Source organism: Denticeps clupeoides, chromosome 1 (assembly GCF_900700375.1).
Source record: "Denticeps clupeoides chromosome 1, fDenClu1.1, whole genome shotgun sequence".
Taxonomy (NCBI): Eukaryota; Metazoa; Chordata; class Actinopteri; order Clupeiformes; family Denticipitidae; genus Denticeps; species Denticeps clupeoides.
This window is the reverse complement of record NC_041707.1, coordinates 34,970,553-34,991,998: the sequence shown is the minus strand read 5'-3', so window position 1 is coordinate 34,991,998 and position 21,446 is coordinate 34,970,553. Positions and strand designations below refer to the sequence as shown.

The 21,446-nt window shown below is 40.8% G+C and overlaps 1 protein-coding gene, 1 long non-coding RNA gene and 1 other non-coding gene across 3 annotated transcripts; 2 read left to right on the top strand and 1 right to left on the bottom strand.

The window, feature by feature from the left end:
• Window positions 1-655: 655 nt before the first annotated feature.
• On the top strand, window positions 656-737 carry trnal-aag (transfer RNA leucine (anticodon AAG)). Its single transcript has one exon. It is a non-coding gene; the product is annotated as a tRNA-Leu (tRNA).
• A 5-nt stretch (window positions 738-742) lies between these two features.
• Window positions 743-5,227, top strand: snapc2 (small nuclear RNA activating complex, polypeptide 2). The gene is made up of 4 exons (XM_028989429.1): window positions 743-1,648; window positions 2,355-2,528; window positions 3,033-3,555; window positions 4,573-5,227. The coding sequence occupies exons 1-4, from the start codon at window positions 1,331-1,333 to the stop codon at window positions 4,893-4,895; spliced, it is 1,338 nt and encodes a 445-aa protein (XP_028845262.1). The 5' UTR covers window positions 743-1,330; the 3' UTR covers window positions 4,896-5,227.
• A 10,708-nt stretch (window positions 5,228-15,935) lies between these two features.
• Window positions 15,936-16,311, bottom strand: LOC114803090 (uncharacterized). Its single transcript, XR_003751874.1, has 3 exons — window positions 16,299-16,311; window positions 16,086-16,147; window positions 15,936-16,010 (listed from the first exon to the last, which is right to left on the bottom strand). It is a non-coding gene; the product is annotated as an uncharacterized LOC114803090 (long non-coding RNA).
• Between the last annotated feature and the right edge of the window lie 5,135 nt (window positions 16,312-21,446).

Genomic DNA, 21,446 nt, shown 5'->3' with positions numbered 1-21,446 from the left:
CTGTGGAGGCAGTGTTATGGTCTGGGGTGATTTCAATTGGTCAGAACACCGGTCAGCAATGGTACGACAGCTTGAGTTTTCTTTTCTTTCCTGAGGAAAGACCTCTGGGAACTCCTTCAAGACTGTTGGAGAACCATTTCAGGTGACGACCTCTTGAAGCTCATCGAGAGAATGCCAAGAGTGTGCAAAGCAGTAACCAGAGCAAAGAAACTAGAATATAAAACATGTTTTCAGTAATTTCACCTTTTTTTGTTAAGTACTTAACTCCACATGGTAAATGGTCATGAAAATAAAGAAAACACATTGAATGAGAAGGTGTGTCCAAACTTTTGGCCTGTACTGTACATCAAGAGGAAAGTGTCAGGATTCATTGGGCTGCAATGGTGAAGCAATGGATTCTTTGGGATCTATTGAAGAACACGTATGCAGTTGTTAGACTCTCTCCATCCTCAACAAAAAAGCATGGTGAAAAATGAAAATGCTGGAAAAAAGTGGTGACAAAGTGGTTACAATGTCACAGCGAATGCAGGCTGTAACCAAATACCAGAATACGCCACGTTTTGGCAGGATTATACAGATATCGTCAACATCTGACGTTACTGTAATAATGTTGTTTATATGACTCAAAAGCCGTGTGCCAACGCTTGCGCCACGTGGTAGCGTGGCCGAGCGGTCTAAGGCGCTGGATTAAGGCTCCAGTCTCTTCGGGGGCGTGGGTTCGAATCCCACCGCTGCCAGCCCAGCTTTTCTACTTTGCTTTTTTTGCACCAGTCCACGAAGATGCACAGCGAGCAATTACTGCGAAATAAGCGTCTGTTTTCAGATGTTTTAGATGTTTCAGGGTCCCCTTGCCGTTGACCCACCCAAAAGTCCACATCCTGAAAGAACGGGATGCAGCGCTCTTTCAAGTGTACTTGGCTGGAGAGGCGGTGCGTCTCGATGGCGTTTAGTGCGAATCGGTCCCACTTTTCAAAATGGCGATCACAGGGGGCGTGTCAAGGGAGAGTGGGTTACGGTGGACGAATTACCATACAAAATTGGGACGGGCCCGTTGCGCTTCGCGTTTTTGGACCGTCCCGCTTCTCGTACATCTATGACGGAGGCGCTACGTTCGCACAGGCGCTCACACAGCAAAGTTGGTCGGATTTAGGTAAACGCCAAATATATATATATATTTTTTTATATGTTTGTATGTATTCTCTCTCATTAATACCGACTGAAATGTTGACCTGAATTTGAGCGTCTAGTATTTTTTCTGCTGTCGTCGACACGTGAACACCGGGAAGTATTTCGGAGAGGACGAATTAGCCGTCGTCGTTGTACGTTTACAATGAAGCCCCCCGCTCGGAGGAGAAACCCCCCGAATCGCTTCTTCCCTAAGAAACACGAACGGACAACGAGCAGGCGGTCGAAAAACGAGTTGCCGACAGCACCAACAACGTCAACATCGCTACCTTCATCATCATCACCATCATCACCACCATCACCAGCACCACCAGCAGCAGCAGCGACGTCGAGAACAACAGCATCGCTGAAGGTCGGCGACCACCGCAAACTCCTGTACGCCCTGAAGAAGCAGCACTCGCTTCACAGAGAACTCGACGTGTCGGCGCTGCATGCCGCGGGGCCCAAATGCTCACTGGAGGAGGTAGGCCAATAACATCCATCCTGGTGCAAATTGTTCAGATTTAAAGTCTGTGGTGGCTGCTGGTGGCCGTTCAGTTCCTCGGAGCGCGGTGGGCATTTTTATCCCCTTCCAGCCTTGGCAAATGTCGGATGTCCTCGAATGCCAGAAACTGCATTACCACCTGTGGCCACTAGGTTATAGCATCAGATCACAGATGAAATTTGGAAAATCGACCTGTGTTTTTTTTCTTCCATTTTTAGAGGATATTATCCTACTTCCGTCTATAGGTTTAGCAATAGACTGGAAAGGTTAATCTGAATGCAAAAAGTACAAAACTTAAACACTCATAAGTGCCTTATCGAATAATTTTCCACTTGTATGGCTTTGTACGAATTTGGTAATATGAATCTGAATAATTGAAATACATTTTAATACATACAGCTTTAATCAGGGGACAGCTTTTTTTTTTTTACAGGGTGTCCCCCTGGGGACACTCAGGGTTAATTGTCTCCACCCCTTTACCTTAAAACATTACGGAGTGTGTGGGGGCAGCGGGACCTATCAGGTAAGGAAGGGTCCCTGTTCAAGTCCCGAACCACCAAGGTGCCTCTGAGCAAAGCACCGCTCACCAAAGTGATTGGTTAAATACACGGTTGTGTCACCGTGTGCTGTGCTGCAGTGTTTCACGGTGACGATCACTTCCCTTTCTTTCCTCATGTGGTTCCAGGTCGAGTCCTTTATAAAGTCTTTGAAGATGAGTGTGGCGAGGCAAGTATTCCTCCAGGTCCATCGACAGCTGAGGGAGGAGCGTCAGAAAAAAGTTCCGATCCAGCTGTGGGCTGATTTGGCCAACCGTATGGCCGGGAGACATGAAGAAACGATTTCTGCGTCTTTCTCTCAGGTTTGTGTGTCTGTGTGTCAGTCTGGTTTGGTTTACTTGTGCCTTTTCATCACATCTGAGGTCAACAAATGGTCAGAGGCTTTTGGAGGCCAGTCAGTTAGACTAAATTTAGTTACTTTATGTCCCTGTTCTCTGTTCCTCAAAAAAACGGAAATTCCAGATCTTTTAAAACAATGCTGCACAATACATTTACATTTACAGCATTTACCAGACGCCTTTATCCAGAGCGTCTTACAATCAGTAGTTACAGGGACAGTCCCCCCCTGGAGCAACTTAGGGTTAAGTGTCTTGCTCAGGGACACAATGGTAGTAAGTGGGGTTTGAACCTGGGTCTTCTGGTAACCGTGTACTTTTGCTTTTTCTGAGCACGGGTTGCTAGTTTTATAACCACTGAAACTATAATTTAACAAACATGTGCAGTCATTAGCTTTGATGAAGGGTCAGGAAACGTGCTAAAGTTCTGGCAGAGTTTACGTGCAATTTATTTCATTCACTGTATTGCAGATGCTGGTGATTGCAGCTACAGAGCCTCATTCCTTGCGGCATTCCGAGCCACCTCACCCCCTCCACAATGCACCTAGTTCTTTTGCTGCTCCGCAAATGTCAGCGTCTCAAAGGAACCAGATGTCTGCAAGTCGTGGTACCTCAAACAGGGGTGCTGGAAAACTGTCAGGCACCGGGGCAGGTTTAACCCCCAGTCTTCATTCCCCACCAGGGGTCCGTGCCTCACCCGGTCAGCCAACCTCCAGTGCGAACTCTCCTCAGACAGCAACACCTGGCAACACCAGACTCCAACCACCCAGTTCTATATCTGCACCTGATGTCAGGCCAGAAGCTGTGTTCACAGAAAACAGGCTAGCGGCTGACAACGCAGCACGGTCTTCGTCCAAGTCCATAGGAACAGAGGGGGGCCAGGCACCCTTGGAGACACACATAAAGCCAAAACCCACTGTAGACTTTGAAAGAATCTATTGTTATCTAAGCAAAGTGAGCAAGATGACCAGTGAGAACCGGCTCACAGCTATGGGTGAGTTAAGGTTTTTAAGCATCACTGTGTAAGATTAATTCATGCTCAAAAATGGAAGGAGACTGAAATTTTGCATATTTTCCAAATCCTTATTTTAACCCCCAAAGTTGTTCCATGCTGTTACGACATAAATAAAATGTAGATAATGAATCAAAAACATTGGTGTTAAATTTGCGATTGCAACAGTAAGCGCAAATTCCACCATTTACAGCATTTATCAGATGCCCTTATCCAGAGCGACTTACAATCAGTAGTTACAGGGACAGTCCCCCCTGGAGCAACTTAGGGTTACAAGGGAAAGCACTTAATTTATTTGAATTAATTTTCTTAAAGATTGCAGAGAGTGGTAGTAGCCTATTGGGTAACACATTCGCCTATGAACCAGAAGACCCAGGTTCAAATGCCACTTACTACCATTTTGTCCCTGAGCAAGACACTAAACCCTGAGTGTCTCCAGGGGGGGACTGTCCCTGTAACTACTGATTGTAAGTCGCTCTGGACAAGGGCGTCTGGTAAATGCTGTAAATGTATATGTATGTGATAGATAATCATGCTTACCAATCAGATGTGTCCCATGTTAAAGCCGTGCCCACTTACAAAGCTGCCTCTTGCAGTCCATGGTATGCTAGTTACTGTGCAGTAATGTACAGTTATGCTAAAGCTTTTTATACACATTGTAAAGTGTATATTGAACAGATTAAATTGCAATCGCGATATTTGTCATTCCTATTAGATTTTTTACTTTTTGAAATTCTTAATGGCTATTTGTGGCTTTTATGTGACGTATAATATATTAAACATGTCATCTATATGCATGCTTCAGTCGACCAGACAGGTCCAATTTTCCGAGCTTCATAAGCCAAACAAACCCTGCAAAATCCTGGAGGGGATGATTTGTACCATACACGATATCAGGAATCAGCACCAAAAAAAAACACTGATATCTATGAAAAAAAAAAAAAAAATTCATGGTTGAAATGTATTTTCTTTATGTACTTTCTTTTTCTCCCCTTTTAGAGAGTGCGGTGGTCTTGGATTTGCTCATGTCCCTCCAAGAGGAAATCCCACTGCTGAACGGCAGAGAGCTGCAGCGTCATTTGATTGATATTCACGGCCATCTCAATACAGCTTTAAAGCAGCCAAGGGTGGCACCAGAGGAGGACACGGCATCTGTCACCAAGTCTGGCAACTCTGCAGAAACGGCTGCAGGGGAAGGTGCCGAGCAGCCCGCTGCAGCAGAAATTCCCGACCCCACAGTGAACTGGGAGGATTTAGGCCTCTGTCCGCTCAATCCGTTTATGGTGCCGTTATCGCTTCTAGCAAGAAAGGAGAGTTCATGAGCGCAGATTTTACAAACACACAGGAAATATTTGTCTTAAATTCAGCATGTTGCACCAGGTTTTTTTTTTATTTTTAATAAATAGTTTTATTTAATTGGTATGAAAAACTATGAAATACATTATTTACATAATTCTTAAATTTCTTGCTGTGCTACATCAACAGAAGTTCCGAAAATACATACGTTGATAAAATTCCTATGTCACATTTTTGTCAAGTCTGGTGCAGTTTTTCTACTTTAGTTCGTTGCTTTGTGTGGAAAAACTTGCTGTCGGAGGTGTGTGTTATGGAAGAGATTTTTAATTTTACTGTTCAAATAAAACAAATTACCAAAGCATTGCTTCCCTTTCACCATTTTCTAAGTGTTTCTTTCTTGCCATATTTATGATATTTAAAAAAAAAAATATTTCGTGTATTCAGTCCAGAAGCGCAGGTCAAATTTAAATCTCAATAGAAGTCCGGAAGGTGGTTGGCCTAATGATCCTGAACTGGCGAGAAAGAAGGGAATTGATGATAACAGCACATTTTTCTGCCCATGCCAGACCTATAGGTCAAATTTTTATATACGGTTAATATTATCCGCATTGAGGCCCTACCTGTCTGTCCTCAGGCTGGAAATACCGCAGTTGCATTACTTGTCCAGGAGAGGGACCCATTCTTCCATTCTCTCCCCTGTAGAAGTCTGGTGTCATCTGGAAGGGTGTGGCCCATGAGCTGCTATAACGTGGCGCTGAACTTGCCTGGCTGTCCACGTCACCGCTGGTGTTGTAATGAAAACCAGTGTGGCCTACGCTTGTGACCCGATTGGTGAAGTCATTTCCTGTGTGAGAGACATTTTATTACATCTCATCAGGGATTGTGTGTAAGTATCATTAATTACACAACACTCATTCCTTTGTAATAGACTGTTACCCATCAGGTTTGTGTTGCTGGACGACTTTGATCTGTTCTTGGAAGGCCACTCAAAGTCCTCGTCTATCCACTGCTTTACTTGTTTGTTTTTGATGTCTTTATTCCTAAGCAAAAAGCAGCATTTTGTTAAGATTGGTTTGGAACAAATGTGTCAGAACGGGCTCTAAACAATTTTTTTGTTGCTTTTATAATAATAATAATAATAGTAAAGTGATTGTCACTTGTTATACACAGCAGCATAGCACACGGTGCACAAAGTGAAATTTGTCCTCTGCATTTAACCATCACCCTGTGTGAGCAGTGGGCAGCCATGACAGGTGCCCGGGGAGCAGTGTGTGGGACCTCAGTGGCACCTCAGTGGCCACTCACCTCAGATTCGAACCTGCAACCTTCTGATTACGGGGGCTGCTTCCTTAACCGCTGCGCCACCATGATTATAGACAACATTTCTTTACTGGTTTAGATTTGATAGGTCTTTGATATATATATTTTTTATTGTCATTGTGAAACACTACAGCACAGCACATGGTGACACAACGAAATGTGTCCTCTGATTTTAACCATCACCGGCAAACTTCTGGTTACGGGGGCCGCTTCCTTAATGGCTAGGCCACCACTGCCCCTGTTACAAGGCCACTTTGATGTTCCAAAATAAAAATTTTTTTAGGTGAAATACCGTTTAGATTGTCTTCGAGTCCAGAATAGATATACTGCCAGGACCCCAGCAATAAGAACAACAGCTGCTCCTAACGTCCCGAGTCCAGCGATTATAGAACTCTTCCTCACTGGCTGCTCACAGTTTGATCCTGAATACCAAAAACCGCCCTGACACCTGCAACGAGAAACAGGACATGCTCTCAGATGCCTTTACTCACGGGTGTATTTATTACAACGGCACGTTGGAATGTTCGCAACTCACTTGCAGTATGGGCCAGTGGTTTGAAGGAGGCATTTTCCAGCATTGCAGCTCAGTGAGTTGTTGTGATTCTCATCACACTGGCTTAAGCACTTTATAACGCCATTGATGGTGTACGGGTGAAAGTACTGAACATAAGCGTCACCAAATTTGCCACGTACATCTGTGCGGCACACCTCTGTTGAGAAGCAAATGCTTTAACAATATTGCAGCGGTGTGTTTTTTTCTTAAAAAAAGAACTTTGTGTTGGAGCCACCTAAACTCACCATATGGATCGATTGTTGGTTGTTGGACACTCTCGGCTGTGATAGTAAATCCAGGGCAAGTTTCTGGAGGAGCACTGTCTGAAAAGATGGCCAAATATGCATATATTGTGCACAAACTACCCGTCAAAATGTTTGGACACACCAACTCATTTATGGGTCTTGCATCGTTTACATTATAGAGCAAAGAAGAGGCAAAACTGTGAAATAACACAGGTTATGTAATAAACAACGATAAAAGCGAAAAAAAAATGTTCTTCGCTTTCTCCCGCTACACAAATACTAAACGTGTTTCTCGCATTGGGTTCTTCAAAATGGCCTCCATCTTATTCTCCGTAACCACCACATCTAAACATGCATAAATACAGGCTTAAACTGGGTTTAAATACAGGGTGGGCCATTTATATGGATACACCTTAATAAAATTGGAATGGTTGGTGATATTAACGTCCTGTTTGTGGCACATTAGTATATGTGAGGGGGCAAACCTTTCAAGATTGGTGGTGACCATAGTGGCCATTTTGAAGTCGGCCATCTTGGATCCAACTTTTGTTTTTTCAAAAAGGATCATGTGACACATCAAATTTATTGGTAGTTTCACAAGAAAATCAATGGTGTGCTTGGTTTTAACGTAACTTAATTCTTTCATGAGTTATTTACAAGTTTCTGACCACTTATAAAATGTGTTCAATGTCACCAGCCATTCCCATTTTATTAAGGTGTATCCATATTAATGACCCACCCTGTACATTGAAACACATGGGAAGTGGGTGCACAGCAGGGGCGCTACTTTTCAAAGACAATGTCCCAATTCTAACTTCATATCCAACTGTTTTATAATGTACAGCTCAAATGTGCTGGGATCAGACCGTACACTGCCCTGCAATAACTATATATCATAATAAAATACTCCACACCAGCAGGGGGTGCACCCGGATGCAAGTGAAGAAGACAGTCTCCACTATAAACACTTGATCTTTCTACAGCTTCCTCACCTGCTCTTCACTAGTAAACCACACGTCGACCATTGCTGCGTTCCTGACTACTATGGATTGCCCTTGTCTGTTATTGTTAAACCTCGATAACTTGCCTGTGTCCTCCCTGCTCCCAGTCTGACTTAAGCCCTCCTGTTGCCAACTTTGGACCAAAGACGATTCTCAACCCTGTAGTTCAAATTATTTAACATGTTTATATCTGATATTTTGGTACAATTCTGTGGACTGAACATTACCTGGATCACAAGTCATGCTTTCTTGGACAGCAACTGTTATCTCTTCAAAAATCTGTGTTAGGGACTCTGTTGCGTTCTGTTCGTTCTTCACTTCCACAATCACCTGATGATCTACTTTTACGCTCCCCTTGCTTTGAACAGAGAGGTGTAGGTAATTACAATTATGCAGTTCAGAAGTTCATTACTGGCCACATATAACATTTAACAGTGCCATGTCCTATAAAACAGAATGACATATTTACCTCAACTGTATGATGCGAATTTCTTTGTAGTTTTTAACATTGACTTTATACATAATTTCCATCTTGAATAGAGAAAATAACAAAACATTATATGTTTAACAGTGTTAATCCATGAAGAAAGTGCTGATTTTTAATTTATAAAAGTATGTTGTTTGGTTTGTGTACCACTAGATACCATGAGATGGAGTTTTATGCCAGTGCTAATGTCCATTATTACAATTATATCACAGTTTACCCATTTGAAAATGCGGACAAAAAAATACAAAACACTTTAAATATCCCTTACAAATATACAGAAAAATAATGAATATAGAGAAAAAATATGAATAAAATAAACACAACTTACCCTTTTTTTGAAATCGTCTGTAAAATCTTTGTATGCTGCACTAGAAGTATCCTCATACTCCTCAAGAAATGGTTCACTGATTGTTAATGCAATATCTGTTGGCACCTCAATTACATCTGTTCATCAGTATAAAACAAAACAATGTATTCATACAGTATTATTGCGGCTAAACAATGAAAATTATGAAAAGTAAACCTTACACACTTACCGATATTGATAACAGGAACAGGTGACTCACACTGGTCCCCAACCCAATCACTGGGACAAATGCAGCCTGTGCCAGATACAGTTCCACCATTGTAGCACAGTGGAGGTTTTGTTGTTGAGGTTGAAGTGGTTGGTAATCTAGTAGTTGTAGTGCTGGGAGGTCTTGTAGTTGGAGTGGTGGTAGGTACTGTGGTTAGTATCGTTGTGGATGGAATTGTTGATGTGGTCAGTGTTACTGTCGAAGTGCCTTCTGTCGATCCTGTTGGTGATAATGATGTGACTTCTGGAGTTGTGCTCTCTGAGGTCCAAGCACTTCCACTCACTGGATCTGTTATTGTGCTGGTAGAGTCTGTAACTGTTGAATCTGATGGAGAACTTGCCTCAGTGGTTGGAATGGTTGATATGGTCAGTGTTACTGTAGAAGGGCCCTCTGTTGGTCCTGTTAGTGATAATGATGTGACTTCTGGAGTTGTGCTCTCTGAGGTCCAAGTACTTTCAGTCACTGGATCTGTTATTGTGCTGGTAGAGTCTGTAAGTGTTGAATCTGTTGGAGAACTTGCCTCAGTAGATGGAATTGTTGATGTGGTCAGTGTTACTGTCGAAGTGCCCTCTGTTGATCCTGTTGGTGATAATGATATGAGTTCTGTAGTTGTGCTCTCTGAGGTCCAAGCACTTTCACTCACTGGATCTGTTATTGTGCTGGTAGAGTCTGTAAGTGTTGAATCTGATGGAGAACTTGCCTCAGTGGTTGGAATTGTTGACACGGTCAGTGTTACTGTAGAAGGGCCGACTGTTGATCCTGTTGGTGATAATGATATGAGTTCTGTAGTTGTGCTCTCTGAGGTCCAAGCACTTTCACTCACTGGATCTGTTATTGTGCTGGTAGAGTCTGTAAGTGTTGAATCTGATGGAGAACTTGCCTCAGTGGTTGGAATTGTTGACACGGTCAGTGTTACTGTAGAAGGGCCCACTGTTGATCCTGTTGGTGATAATGATATGAGTTCTGTAGTTGTGCTCTCTGAGGTCCAAGCACTTCCACTCACTGGATCTGTTATTGTGCTGGTAGAGTCTGTAAGTGTTGAATCTGATGGAGAACTTGCCTCAGTGGTTGGAATTGTTGACACGGTCAGTGTTACTGTAGAAGGGCCGACTGTTGATCCTGTTGGTGATAATGATATGAGTTCTGTAGTTGTGCTCTCTGAGGTCCAAGCACTTTCACTCACTGGATCTGTTATTGTGCTGGTAGAGTCTGTAAGTGTTGAATCTGATGGAGAACTTGCCTCAGTGGTTGGAATTGTTGACACGGTCAGTGTTACTGTAGAAGGGCCCACTGTTGATCCTGTTGGTGATAATGACGTGACGTCTGGAGTTGTTCTCTCTGAGGTCCAAGTACTTTCACTCACTGGATCTGTTATTGTGCTGGTAGAGTCTGTAAGTGTTGAATCTGATGGAGAACTTGCCTCAGTGGTTGGAATTGTTGACACGGTCAGTGTTACTGTAGAAGGGCCCACTGTTGATCCTGTTGGTGATAATGACGTGACGTCTGGAGTTGTTCTCTCTGAGGTCCAAGTACTTTCACTCACTGGATCTGTTATTGTGCTGGTAGAGTCTGTAAGTGTTGAATCTGATGGAGAACTTGCCTCAGTGGTTGGAATTGTTGACACGGTCAGTGTTACTGTAGAAGGGCCCTCTGTTGATCCTGTTAGTGATAATGATGTGACTTCTGGAGTTGTGCTCTCTGAGGTCCAAGTACTTTCACTCACTGGATCTGTTATTGTGCTGGTAGAGTCTGTAAGTGTTGAATCTGTTGGAGAACTTGCCTCAGTGGATGGAATTGTTGATGTAGTCAGTGTTACTGTCGAAGTACCCTCTGTTGATCCTGTTGGTGATAATGATGTGACTTCTGGAGTTGTTCTCTCTGAGGTCCAAGCACTTTCACTCACTTGATCTGTTATTGTGCTGGTAGAGTCTGTAAGTGTTGAATCTGATGGAGAACTTGCCTCAGTGGATGGAAATGTTGACATCGTCAGGGCTACTGTAGAAGGGCCCACTGTTGATCCTGTTGGTGATAATGATATGAGTTCTGTAGTTGTGCTCTCTGAGGTCCAAGCACTTTCACTCACTGGATCTGTTATTGTGCTGGTAGAGTCTGTAAGTGTTGAATCTGATGGAGAACTTGCCTCAGTGGATGGAAATGTTGACATCGTCAGGGCTACTGTAGAAGGGCCCACTGTTGATCCTGTTGGTGATAATGATATGAGTTCTGTAGTTGTTCTCTCTGAGGTCCAAGTACTTCCACTCACTGGATCTGTTATTGTGCTGGTAGAGTCTGTAAGTGTTGAATCTGATGGAGAACCTGCCTCAGTGGTTGGAATTGTTGACACGGTCAGTGTTACTGTAGAAGGGCCCACTGTTGATCCTGTTGGTGATAATGACGTGACGTCTGGAGTTGTTCTCTCTGAGGTCCAAGTACTTTCACTCACTGGATCTCTTATTGTGCTGGTAGAGTCTGTAAGTGTTGAATCTGATGGAGAACTTGCCTCAGTGGTTGGAATTGTTGACATGGTCAGGGCTACTGTAGAAGGGCCCACTGTTGATCCTGTTGGTGATAATGATATGAGTTCTGTAGTTGTTCTCTCTGAGGTCCAAGTATTTTCACTCACTGGATCTGTTATTGTGCTGGTAGAGTCTGTAAGTGTTGAATCTGATGGAGAACTTGCCTCAGTGGTTGGAATTGTTGACACGGTCAGTGTTACTGTAGAAGGGCCCACTGTTGATCCTGTTGGTGATAATGATATGAGTTCTGTAGTTGTGCTCTCTGAGGTCCAAGTACTTTCACTCACTGGATCTGCTATTGTGCTGGTAGAGTCTGTAACTGTTGAATCTGATGGAGAACTTGCCTCAGTGGATGGAATTGTTGATGTGGTCAGTGTTAATATAGAAGTGCCATATATTTCTTCTGTTGGTGATAATGATGTGACTTCAGATTTTGTATTAAGAAAATCCTTATCTGTTGGATATGAGGGAGAACTTGTCTCACTGGGTGGACTTTCTGAAGTTGTCAATGTCAGTGCAGAGACACTGTTGGTTGAAAATGGGTCTGTGGATTCTGTTGAAGTGCTTGTCCCATGAATTGTGGTTGGTATGTTCAAAGTAGTTGCAAATGTGCCCTCTGTTCCAGCTGAAGGTGGGTTACTGTCAGATGTCCACATGCTCTCTCTGAATGGTTCATCTAGTGGAATCACAATTGCTGCATTTAATATATGCAAATGAGAGCAAATACTTAGTTACATAACTTTCCATAAATTCCATTTTCAGCCATTTAGTAGTTCACTAGTGCTGAGCAACGATTAAATATTTTAAACGTGATTAATCGCAGTAGTAATTACATATTATTTTTAATAATTTTCCTTTTGTAATTTTGTCGCTGTGGCTTGTCAGTACACACTTGTAAAAGGAAAGGAATTCAGTTGGTTACATGCTGTCCCCTTGATGTAATGTGCATAGTTCGTGCTGCGCATTTACCTGCTGTTTATGTTCGATTGGGACACGCTCACGTTGGCCACATGGGCCACATTTTAACCTGGTCTAACTGCGCATACAGGCGCAGATACACACGACATTAACATGGGTGTGTCTCAATATAACATAAACAGCGGGTAAATGCACAGCAAGAACAGCCAACATGATGAAGATTTGCTCAAATCTTTTGTCAGTTTGTTGCGTTGTGGTATAAATTGCAGATTTGATGGTGCTGCTGCATTTTTTTGGCCATTGCTGCTGCATCACATCTCAAATCCAGAGTGAACAACATTTTACTTTTTTATTTATTTCCACCGACATTTAGCCCCAGTCAGGAACAAATAGTTTACAAAGGACGCAAACGATTGCTTTGTTTAGTTTCATTTCAGTATTATCCAGCTCAGGTCACCAGTAGATATGTAACACTGACTGGCCTGTAAAATGCTGTTTCTATTTTTTTTGTTGAAATTCAAATTCAAATTAATACATTCAGATTCATTTTGAACAATTTAAATTCAGTTTGTGCAATTCAGATACAAATATATTTAATTCAAATTCAGTTTATACTAGTACAAATATCAGCCCATATTATCCAGCACAGTTCACCCTTAGGAAGTTCCATTTTACCACGATCCCCAGTCAGTTTCTACTGGCACAAATATTAGCCCATACAAAACATTCTAAAAAAAAAACATTCTAGATTGTTCTCTAACACAATCTTATGTCATAAGTTATTTTGTAACAATTAGTAACAAAATAATTACCTGCCACAGCCAGCAGAAATAGGTTGGCAAGATGAACAAAATAGATGAACTTTTGGAAAATTGACATCGTAGCTACGGAAAAATTAAGTCCAACTGAGGCCACCATTCACAGATTTGTACCTTGAACAGCAACTAAAAACTTGCTCACATTTATTTGCCTGGATATGGCTTATACCCTGCCTTAATTTAATCCTTTGATGCTGTGTTGAGATAATGTGGACTTGAGACCACATCAGGGGCATTGCTTTAATAGGCTTGTAAAAGTTAGGCATTCATCCAAAACAGGGCAATTAGAAGGGCAATTTTTGTACTGGAAATGTACTGGAAATAACAGAGATATATTCCATTGAGAAATGCACATTATTCTGATAAAATTATCATAGAAATTATCATGGAAATGAACTAATAACAAAATTTTGTAAAGATAGTTTTGTATGTCGTGTTTCTTTACGAGTCAAAAGTTGGACACCTACTTATTAATGGGCCTTGCATTGTTTACATAATAGATAATGGGGAGGGTTTTCCAGCAGTCCTGTGGGTTTATGCTGAACACTTTCTTATCATTCATGTTAATGAGCAGCTCATGAAGTGGATTTTGATGATGGCAATAGTGAACAAACACAGATTAAAGTAAAAAGACTCTAAAAAATAGACTCATCAAACACACTTTCTCCTGATACAACAATGTTTCAATGTATGTTTCTTGCATTGGATTCATCAAATGGCTCCATCTTAGTCTCTATAACCATCATAGAGCAGGTGTCGAAACTTTTGACGATTAGTGTATGTACACTGTACAGAACAGCACACTTAAAGACAATACAACAAATAATATGTTTATACATACCTTTAAAGAATCAGATATATGAAAAGGATCAACATGAATAAATAGATAAATACAAATAAATGATAAATAAAAAACATAACAAAAAAAGATTAAAGATTATGTACATTTCATACTTCATGAACTGTTTGTGTTCAGCATTGCACAATTGTATCTTGTTCTGAGTTACTAAATATAATCAGTGCATAATTATTACTACAATGTGTATTTCTACTAATTTAGTTTAGCATATAGCATATAACCAGTTATCATTACAGTAGTTGTTAGAAATAAAGAAATGCATTATATATTGATACTTTTATTGGAACTTCTTATATCACTGTATAACTGCACTCTTTCCAATGATGGGGTGTAGCGTGGGGGCTGGCCGTTCTGCAGCTGATTCAGGGGATAAGGTTTGTGCATGGGTAACCTTTGCTTGAGTGTGCTCTCATCAGAGCGTGATGGGGTGCCATCTTGAGAGCTGTAGGCAGGAACCTCTGGTTGTGTGTAGACACTCCCATGAACGTAAGAAGGGTTTTCAAACATCCCTGATCAAGGAATAAATGTCAAGTATGACAAAAAATAAATTTCAAAACACACCAAGTGTTGAGTGGCGACCGTGGGCAAACCTGAGAAAGCAGCTTTAGATGGGGGCCACTCAACGTCGTCATCCAGCCACTGAGTCACTAATTTTTCCTTATTGTTCTTATGCCTGAAAAGGATTTTTGGATTTTTATTAGTATTAGTAAATGTAATGATTTATGAATTCTCTTCACACACAAGATTAGACAGGTTCCTTACCTCTTCTGTTTGCTCTTGCTCACTATTAGGTAAATTGAGAGCCCAAGCACAGTCAGTACCAACACTGAAGCACACACTCCTACGCCACTGTAGAACCCAATCTTGTTCACTGGGTAGCCGCAATCCTTGGCCAGGTACCAGTTGTCCTGGGAGTGCTGGCAACTGGATGGAGACAATTTTGAATATGACAATCATATGTGAGTCTATTTTCTATTCATGTTAAATGTGCAGATGTATGGCGAGGGATCCTTACTAGCAAACTGGGCCGGTTTTGAGAACTTCACATGTACCATTGTTCCAACATTTCATCTGGTCAGGATGACCTGGATGACATACTGTCACACAAGTCAGTTGGCCCTTTAGTATGTATGGCACAAAGTATTTTGCAAAGTTTGGTGAAACTTTTGATTTGCAGTAACCTGTCAAGGTAGATAAAGAAAATGAAATGAATCTGAACATAATTGTGCAGAAATGTATTCATACATTTTGTATGTTTTTTTACTCACCCATTTCGTCAAATTGAACTGGCTGGGGTTCTTCCACTTGAACAATTTCAAAGCTTGGACAGTCTTAAGAGAGACAAAAGAAAAATCATTAAGAAAATTGCTATGTCTATATGAATGACACTGAAGGTTCAGTTTATTACTATACTCTCTGACTAAAACAATTGCAATTTAGGCCAACGGTCACTTGCAGTGACAGGCAATAAATCGCCATACTGTTACAATGTGAGAAGTGTTGAGACTCACCTGATTCATCAGGAGATGTTGAACACTTTGCCAGCGCAGTCATGACAGCTTCCACTTTTTTGAAGAGGGATTCATACACCTCTTCCTGGTTCGGGTTGTTGGGAACAGCCAAAACGATTTCATGTTCCACTTTGACACTGGCACATAAAACATATTTTCATGTTTATACAAGTCATTTGTTATGAAATGTTTGATTTACAATACAGATCATTTATTGTGTGAGGTATCTTGTGCATTGATTACCCTGGTGGTAAATTTACCTGGTCTCTCTTAGGATCAAGTCATTAATATCTCTTCTCTTGGCATGCCCATGTCCGACAAATGAGTTGCTGATCTCACTAGGAGATATAACATGGTTACTCACTTTATCAGCTAGACAAGACTTTACACTAATGTTTTTTAGTCATACTTACCTGAGGCCTACGTTGACCACAGCTAGAAAATGTGCTATGTTTCTCTGATAGATTTTTGACATCTAAAAAAGTTAGACATACCCATAAATATTAAACAGTGACAGCATATTTTAGTAGTATTGCTATTGTTATTATTAATTTTTAAAAGCTGATATTAACAATTAACTACAACTCTTCAACTGAGACATAGATCAGAGCTCAAATTGGCCTCACCTCAGATGTGAAGTTTGCCGTAAACTCCAGGTATTCTGCTGAGTTTGTGTCATTATATTCTTCAATAAAATTGCTTTTTACTACAATTGCAGCTTTAACAGTCCTGTTAAGGGTTTCTGAGAACAATGACATGTATGTAACTTAAATATGACGAATTACACAATACCTAATACCATTAAATGCAGAACTGATGAAATGTCCTACCTGAGGGAGGAATCACGTTGTTAATGACAGTACATGTAGGACCTGTGAAGTCAGGCAGGCACAGGCAAGATTTTTTGTCGTCATTTAAGGTTCCGCCATTTTCACAGTGTATATCTGTTGTATCTGCTGTCGTTGTTTCGGGGTTTGTTGTTGTTACTGAAGTCTCTGTTGTTGTCATTTTTGTTTCTGTAGGATCGGGTGTTGGGGTGTTGGTTCCTCCTGTGGTTTCTCCAGGAGTGTATGTTGGGTCAACAGTACTCATGTCAGGGGTGACTGATGGTGATGCTGATTCTGTATATACGGTTGATTCTGTATATCCTGTAGGATTAATGGTAGTTTCAACAGTCGTTGCTCCAGTATCAACAGTAGTGTCCGGTAAAGGGTCGGGTGTGCTCAGTTCAGGTGTTGCTGTTGGTGGGTCAACAGTACTCATGTCAGGGGTGACTGATGGTGATGCTGATTCTGTATATATGGTTGATTCTGTATATCCTGTAGGATTAATGGTAGTTTCAACAGTCGTTGCTCCAGTATCAACAGTAGTGTCCGGTAAAGGGTCGGGTGTGCTCAGTTCAGGTGTTGCTGTTGGTGGGTCAACAGTACTCATGTCAGGGGTGACTGATGGTGATGCTGATTCTGTATATATGGTTGATTCTGTATATCCTGTAGGATTAATGGTAGTTTCAACAGTCGTTGCTCCAGTATCAACAGTAGTGTCCGGTAAAGGGTCGGGTGTGCTCAGTTCAGGTGTTGCTGTTGGTGGGTCAACAGTACTCATGTCAGGGGTGACTGATGGTGATGCTGATTCTGTATATATGGTTGATTCTGTATATCCTGTAGGATTAATGGTAGTTTCAACAGTCGTTGCTCCAGTATCAACAGTAGTGTCCGGTAAAGGGTCGGGTGTGCTCAGTTCAGGTGTTGCTGTTGGTGGGTCAACAGTACTCATGTCAGGGGTGACTGATGGTGATGCTGATTCTGTATATATGGTTGATTCTGTATATCCTGTAGGATTAATGGTAGTTTCAACAGTCGTTGCTCCAGTATCAACAGTAGTGTCCGGTAAAGGGTCGGGTGTGCTCAGTTCAGGTGTTGCTGTTGGTGGGTCAACAGTACTCATGTCAGGGGTGACTGATGGTGATGCTGATTCTGTATATACGGTTGATTCTGTATATCCTGTAGGATTAATGGTAGTTTCAACAGTCGTTGCTCCAGTATCAACAGTAGTGTCCGGTAAAGGGTCGGGTGTGCTCAGTTCAGGTGTTGCTGTTGGTGGGTCAACAGTACTCATGTCAGGGGTGACTGATGGTGATGCTGATTCTGTATATACAGTTGATTCTGTATATCCTGTGGGATTAAAGGTAGTTTCAACAGTTGTTGCTCCAGTATCAACAGTAGTGTCTGGTAAAGGGTCAGTTGTGCTCAGTTCAGGTGTTGCTGTCGGTGGGTCAACAGTACTCATGTCAGGGGTGACTGATGGTGATGCTGATTCTGTATATACAGTTGATTCTGTATATCCTGTAGGATTAAAGGTAGTTCCAACTGTTGTTGCTCCAGAATCAAGAGTAATGTCCGGTAAAGGGTCGGTTGTGCTCAGTTCAGGTGTTGCTGTTGGTGGGTCAACAGTACTCATGTCAGGGGTGACTGATGGTGATGCTGATTCTGTATATACGGTTGATTCTGTATATCCTGTAGGATTAATGGTAGTTTCAACAGTCGTTGCTCCAGTATCAACAGTAGTGTCCGGTAAAGGGTCGGGTGTGCTCAGTTCAGGTGTTGCTGTTGGTGGGTCAACAGTACTCATGTCAGGGGTGACTGATGGTGATGCTGATTCTGTATATACGGTTGATTCTGTATATCCTGTAGGATTAAAGGTAGTTTTAACAGTTGTTGCTCCAGTATCAACAGTAGTGTCCGGTAAAGGGTCAGTTGTGCTTAGTTCAGGTGTTGCTGTTGATGGGTCAAGAGTACTAATGTCAGGCGTGACTGATGGTGATGCTGATTCTGGATTAAATGTAGTTTCTGGGAGTTCGCTGGCTGTGGCTCCAGGATCAGAAGTTGTTAGTGACGGATCAGTTGTTGTATCTGTCTCATCTGTTATTGTGGTGTCTGAACTAGAAAAAGGACTGTCTGTTGTTATGCCAGAATCAGGAGTTGTTGTATCTGGGTTGAGTGATGTTTCCATTGGGTCAGCTGTAGTCACTTCAGGGTCAGCAGTCGTAACCTCAGGAATAAGGGGTGTTGCTGATGGGTCATCTGGACTGGTTTCAGGTGTTAACACAGCACTGGATGTTGCTTCTGAAGGATCAGTGGTCAAAGGATCATCTGTTGCTGCATCCAATTGAGCTGTAAAAAAATTAATATTTGCAATTATTAATATATTGATTATACATACATACATTTGTTGTATTGTAATTATATCATATTTGTACAATTTATTATGATATTTAATGTTGTTTAGAAAATAAATATTTGTCTTATGTTTGGATTCAGATACATGTGAGAAAAAAATATAACATGTTTTTACTGTACATGCAGTTCATTAAATGTATTTTGTACTTGTTGAACAAGAATTTTAGATTTTATTTTTACTTTAACTGAAACAAACACATTTTTAAAAATTCTATGTAAGTATTAATACATTTATATTTGAACATTTCTGTAAATACAAACAAATAAATTACTAAATGATTTTGTAATTAATTAGTTCATTAGACTTACCTGTGAGGAAAGAGAAGTTAATAATGAGCAGAGAAAAGCAGAAAAGTTTCCCCTTAGCTGAGAGCATGATGACAAGAACTGGTGGCAAGTGATCCCTCTCCTGAGTTCTACTGACAAGTCCTCACATAAATGCTCAGACTCAACCATGTAGAATGTTGGACTTTACTGTGGCTTAAACATTACCCTCCGTTCAGTTTCACGTCATATATGGATGACATCAACGATGATACACAAAGGTAGAAGCTACGTTTGATTAGATATGGAGAGAGAAACATCTCAATGACCTGCATCACAAACCAGGTTTCCATGGAAACATCAAAGTAATCTAAAGAAGCATTTGCTTGCATTGAGTAAAAAGGAAAATATGCTGTAGTGAAACATGTTTTAAAAAGACATTAAGACTTTTACAAAGTATCATTTAAAGATTCTGAACAGGACAACCAAACAAAGAATTTAACAACATTTATGTTTCTGTGTCAAATACTACTACTACGATTGTTATTGTGGGTATTATTATTATTATTATTATTAGTTGTAGTAGTAAGAGTAATCGCAGTAGTAGTATGCAAACAACCATTCTTACTGGACAAAGCAATTGTAGTATAAATTTGTTCTTTTTTGTACAAAATGGGAAAATATAGAATAAATACTTTATTAAAAACATGTATAACCAAACATCACATTTTAATTATCTTTTGATGATTTGTGCCACAACAGTGCAAATGACCCTGTTGCATTTGGTTTCGTTTGTACATAATTGTTCAATTTGGGCAAATGGGCTTTGTGAAATTCACCTAGGTTGTGCTGGAAAGGGCTGGTCTCTGCATGTAAGAGTGCATTTGACTTTATCAAGCATTGCAGAAGTGCACACCCTTCCAGAGTACATGTTGCACATTTAATGTTATATTACTGTGTTTAATATGTTTTTTTCAGGGAAGGGGTAACAATAAAAAAAACTGTATGTTAAATATAGAACTGATAGATAAGTTTTATGAAGATTTCATTGTAGTCAGGTGCAACAATATTTATATTGTACTTAAATATGCAATAAATGTGTTTCGCCATTTGGAAGTAAGAATATTTAATCATGCTGTGGTTGCAGTAGTTTGAATTGCTTTGTTTTTTATATATAAAAAAACTATATAAACCCATTATGCAAATGTTAACAAAACTGTTACTTCTAATGACAAAGCTGTCACTTTTAAAAACAGAATTTAAACAATTATGAAGATCTAACAGAGTTGGCCTTTATCTTGATGGAGGTGCTATCTTTAATAACAGAAAATCTTGGGGGAAAAGTTTAAATAAGCAGAATTCATTAATTCTAATTTGGGACATTGGTGTTTTCTACTTTACATAATATTTGTCATTCATGTTAAAAATGACTTTATTTGTAATTATTTATTTCATTATATTGTAACAGTTTATGCTGTAATAGAAGAAATCTGTTATCACAAATTGATGGGCATATAGTAGAAAAGCTTTAACTGGTCCATATTTGCTTCCAGTCAGGGACAGGGACAGTCCCCATGAAGTACATGGAACAGGGTTCAGTGTGTGTCACCGATTATGGCTGTTCCCATTCATACTTTCAAGAAATCAGCACCATAAAGCTCTTCCTCTTCCTGCTTGACCCACCCCGCAGTTTATTAAGTGGATCCAAAATAATTAACCCTTAAAAGCCTCATTTTGGTTCTGCAACTTTTCCTTCATATATTTCATTCTTTTCATTCCATGTCTGGAGCTGACAACCATCAGTGCCATTTACTTGTTGGTTACAGAACTGAGGCACATTGAGAGAATGTGTGGGAAGCGAATTATTGCTGTTGCTGTGGTGGTTCAGTCTGACGTTAGCAGCGCCCGGCATGTCCCATTCTACGGTATGCTGCCAGTATAAGATGTGTAGCTTGTGAATCATTGTTGAACTGGGGAATTGGGCACTGCACCGCTTCGTCTATACATCCTCATTACGGTACTTAGCCCGCATTTGTTACACGTAAAGTAATATGTTTGTTGTTGATGATGAAAATGGCTGATGGCTCATGAATATCCAGCACCTCAAATTAGTAGAATCCAGCAAAATTTGGAATGTATGTTCATTCATGCGGTCACTATGTCTGAGTAATATTCTGAATTTGTACCATGACGGACTGGCAGCTCGCAAGGTCTGACAATGAATCCAATTTTTTTTTATATTGTTAATGGAAACAGGTCATTGTGAGAATG

Coding starts and splice junctions, on each gene's coding strand:
- snapc2 (XM_028989429.1), top strand. CDS start 1,331: ATGAAGCCCCCCGCTCGGAGGAGAAACCCCCCGAATCGCTTCTTCCCT. Junction 2,529..3,032: donor TTTCTGCGTCTTTCTCTCAG/GTTTGTGTGTCT, acceptor ACTGTATTGCAG/ATGCTGGTGATTGCAGCTAC. Junction 3,556..4,572: donor GAACCGGCTCACAGCTATGG/GTGAGTTAAGGT, acceptor CTCCCCTTTTAG/AGAGTGCGGTGGTCTTGGAT.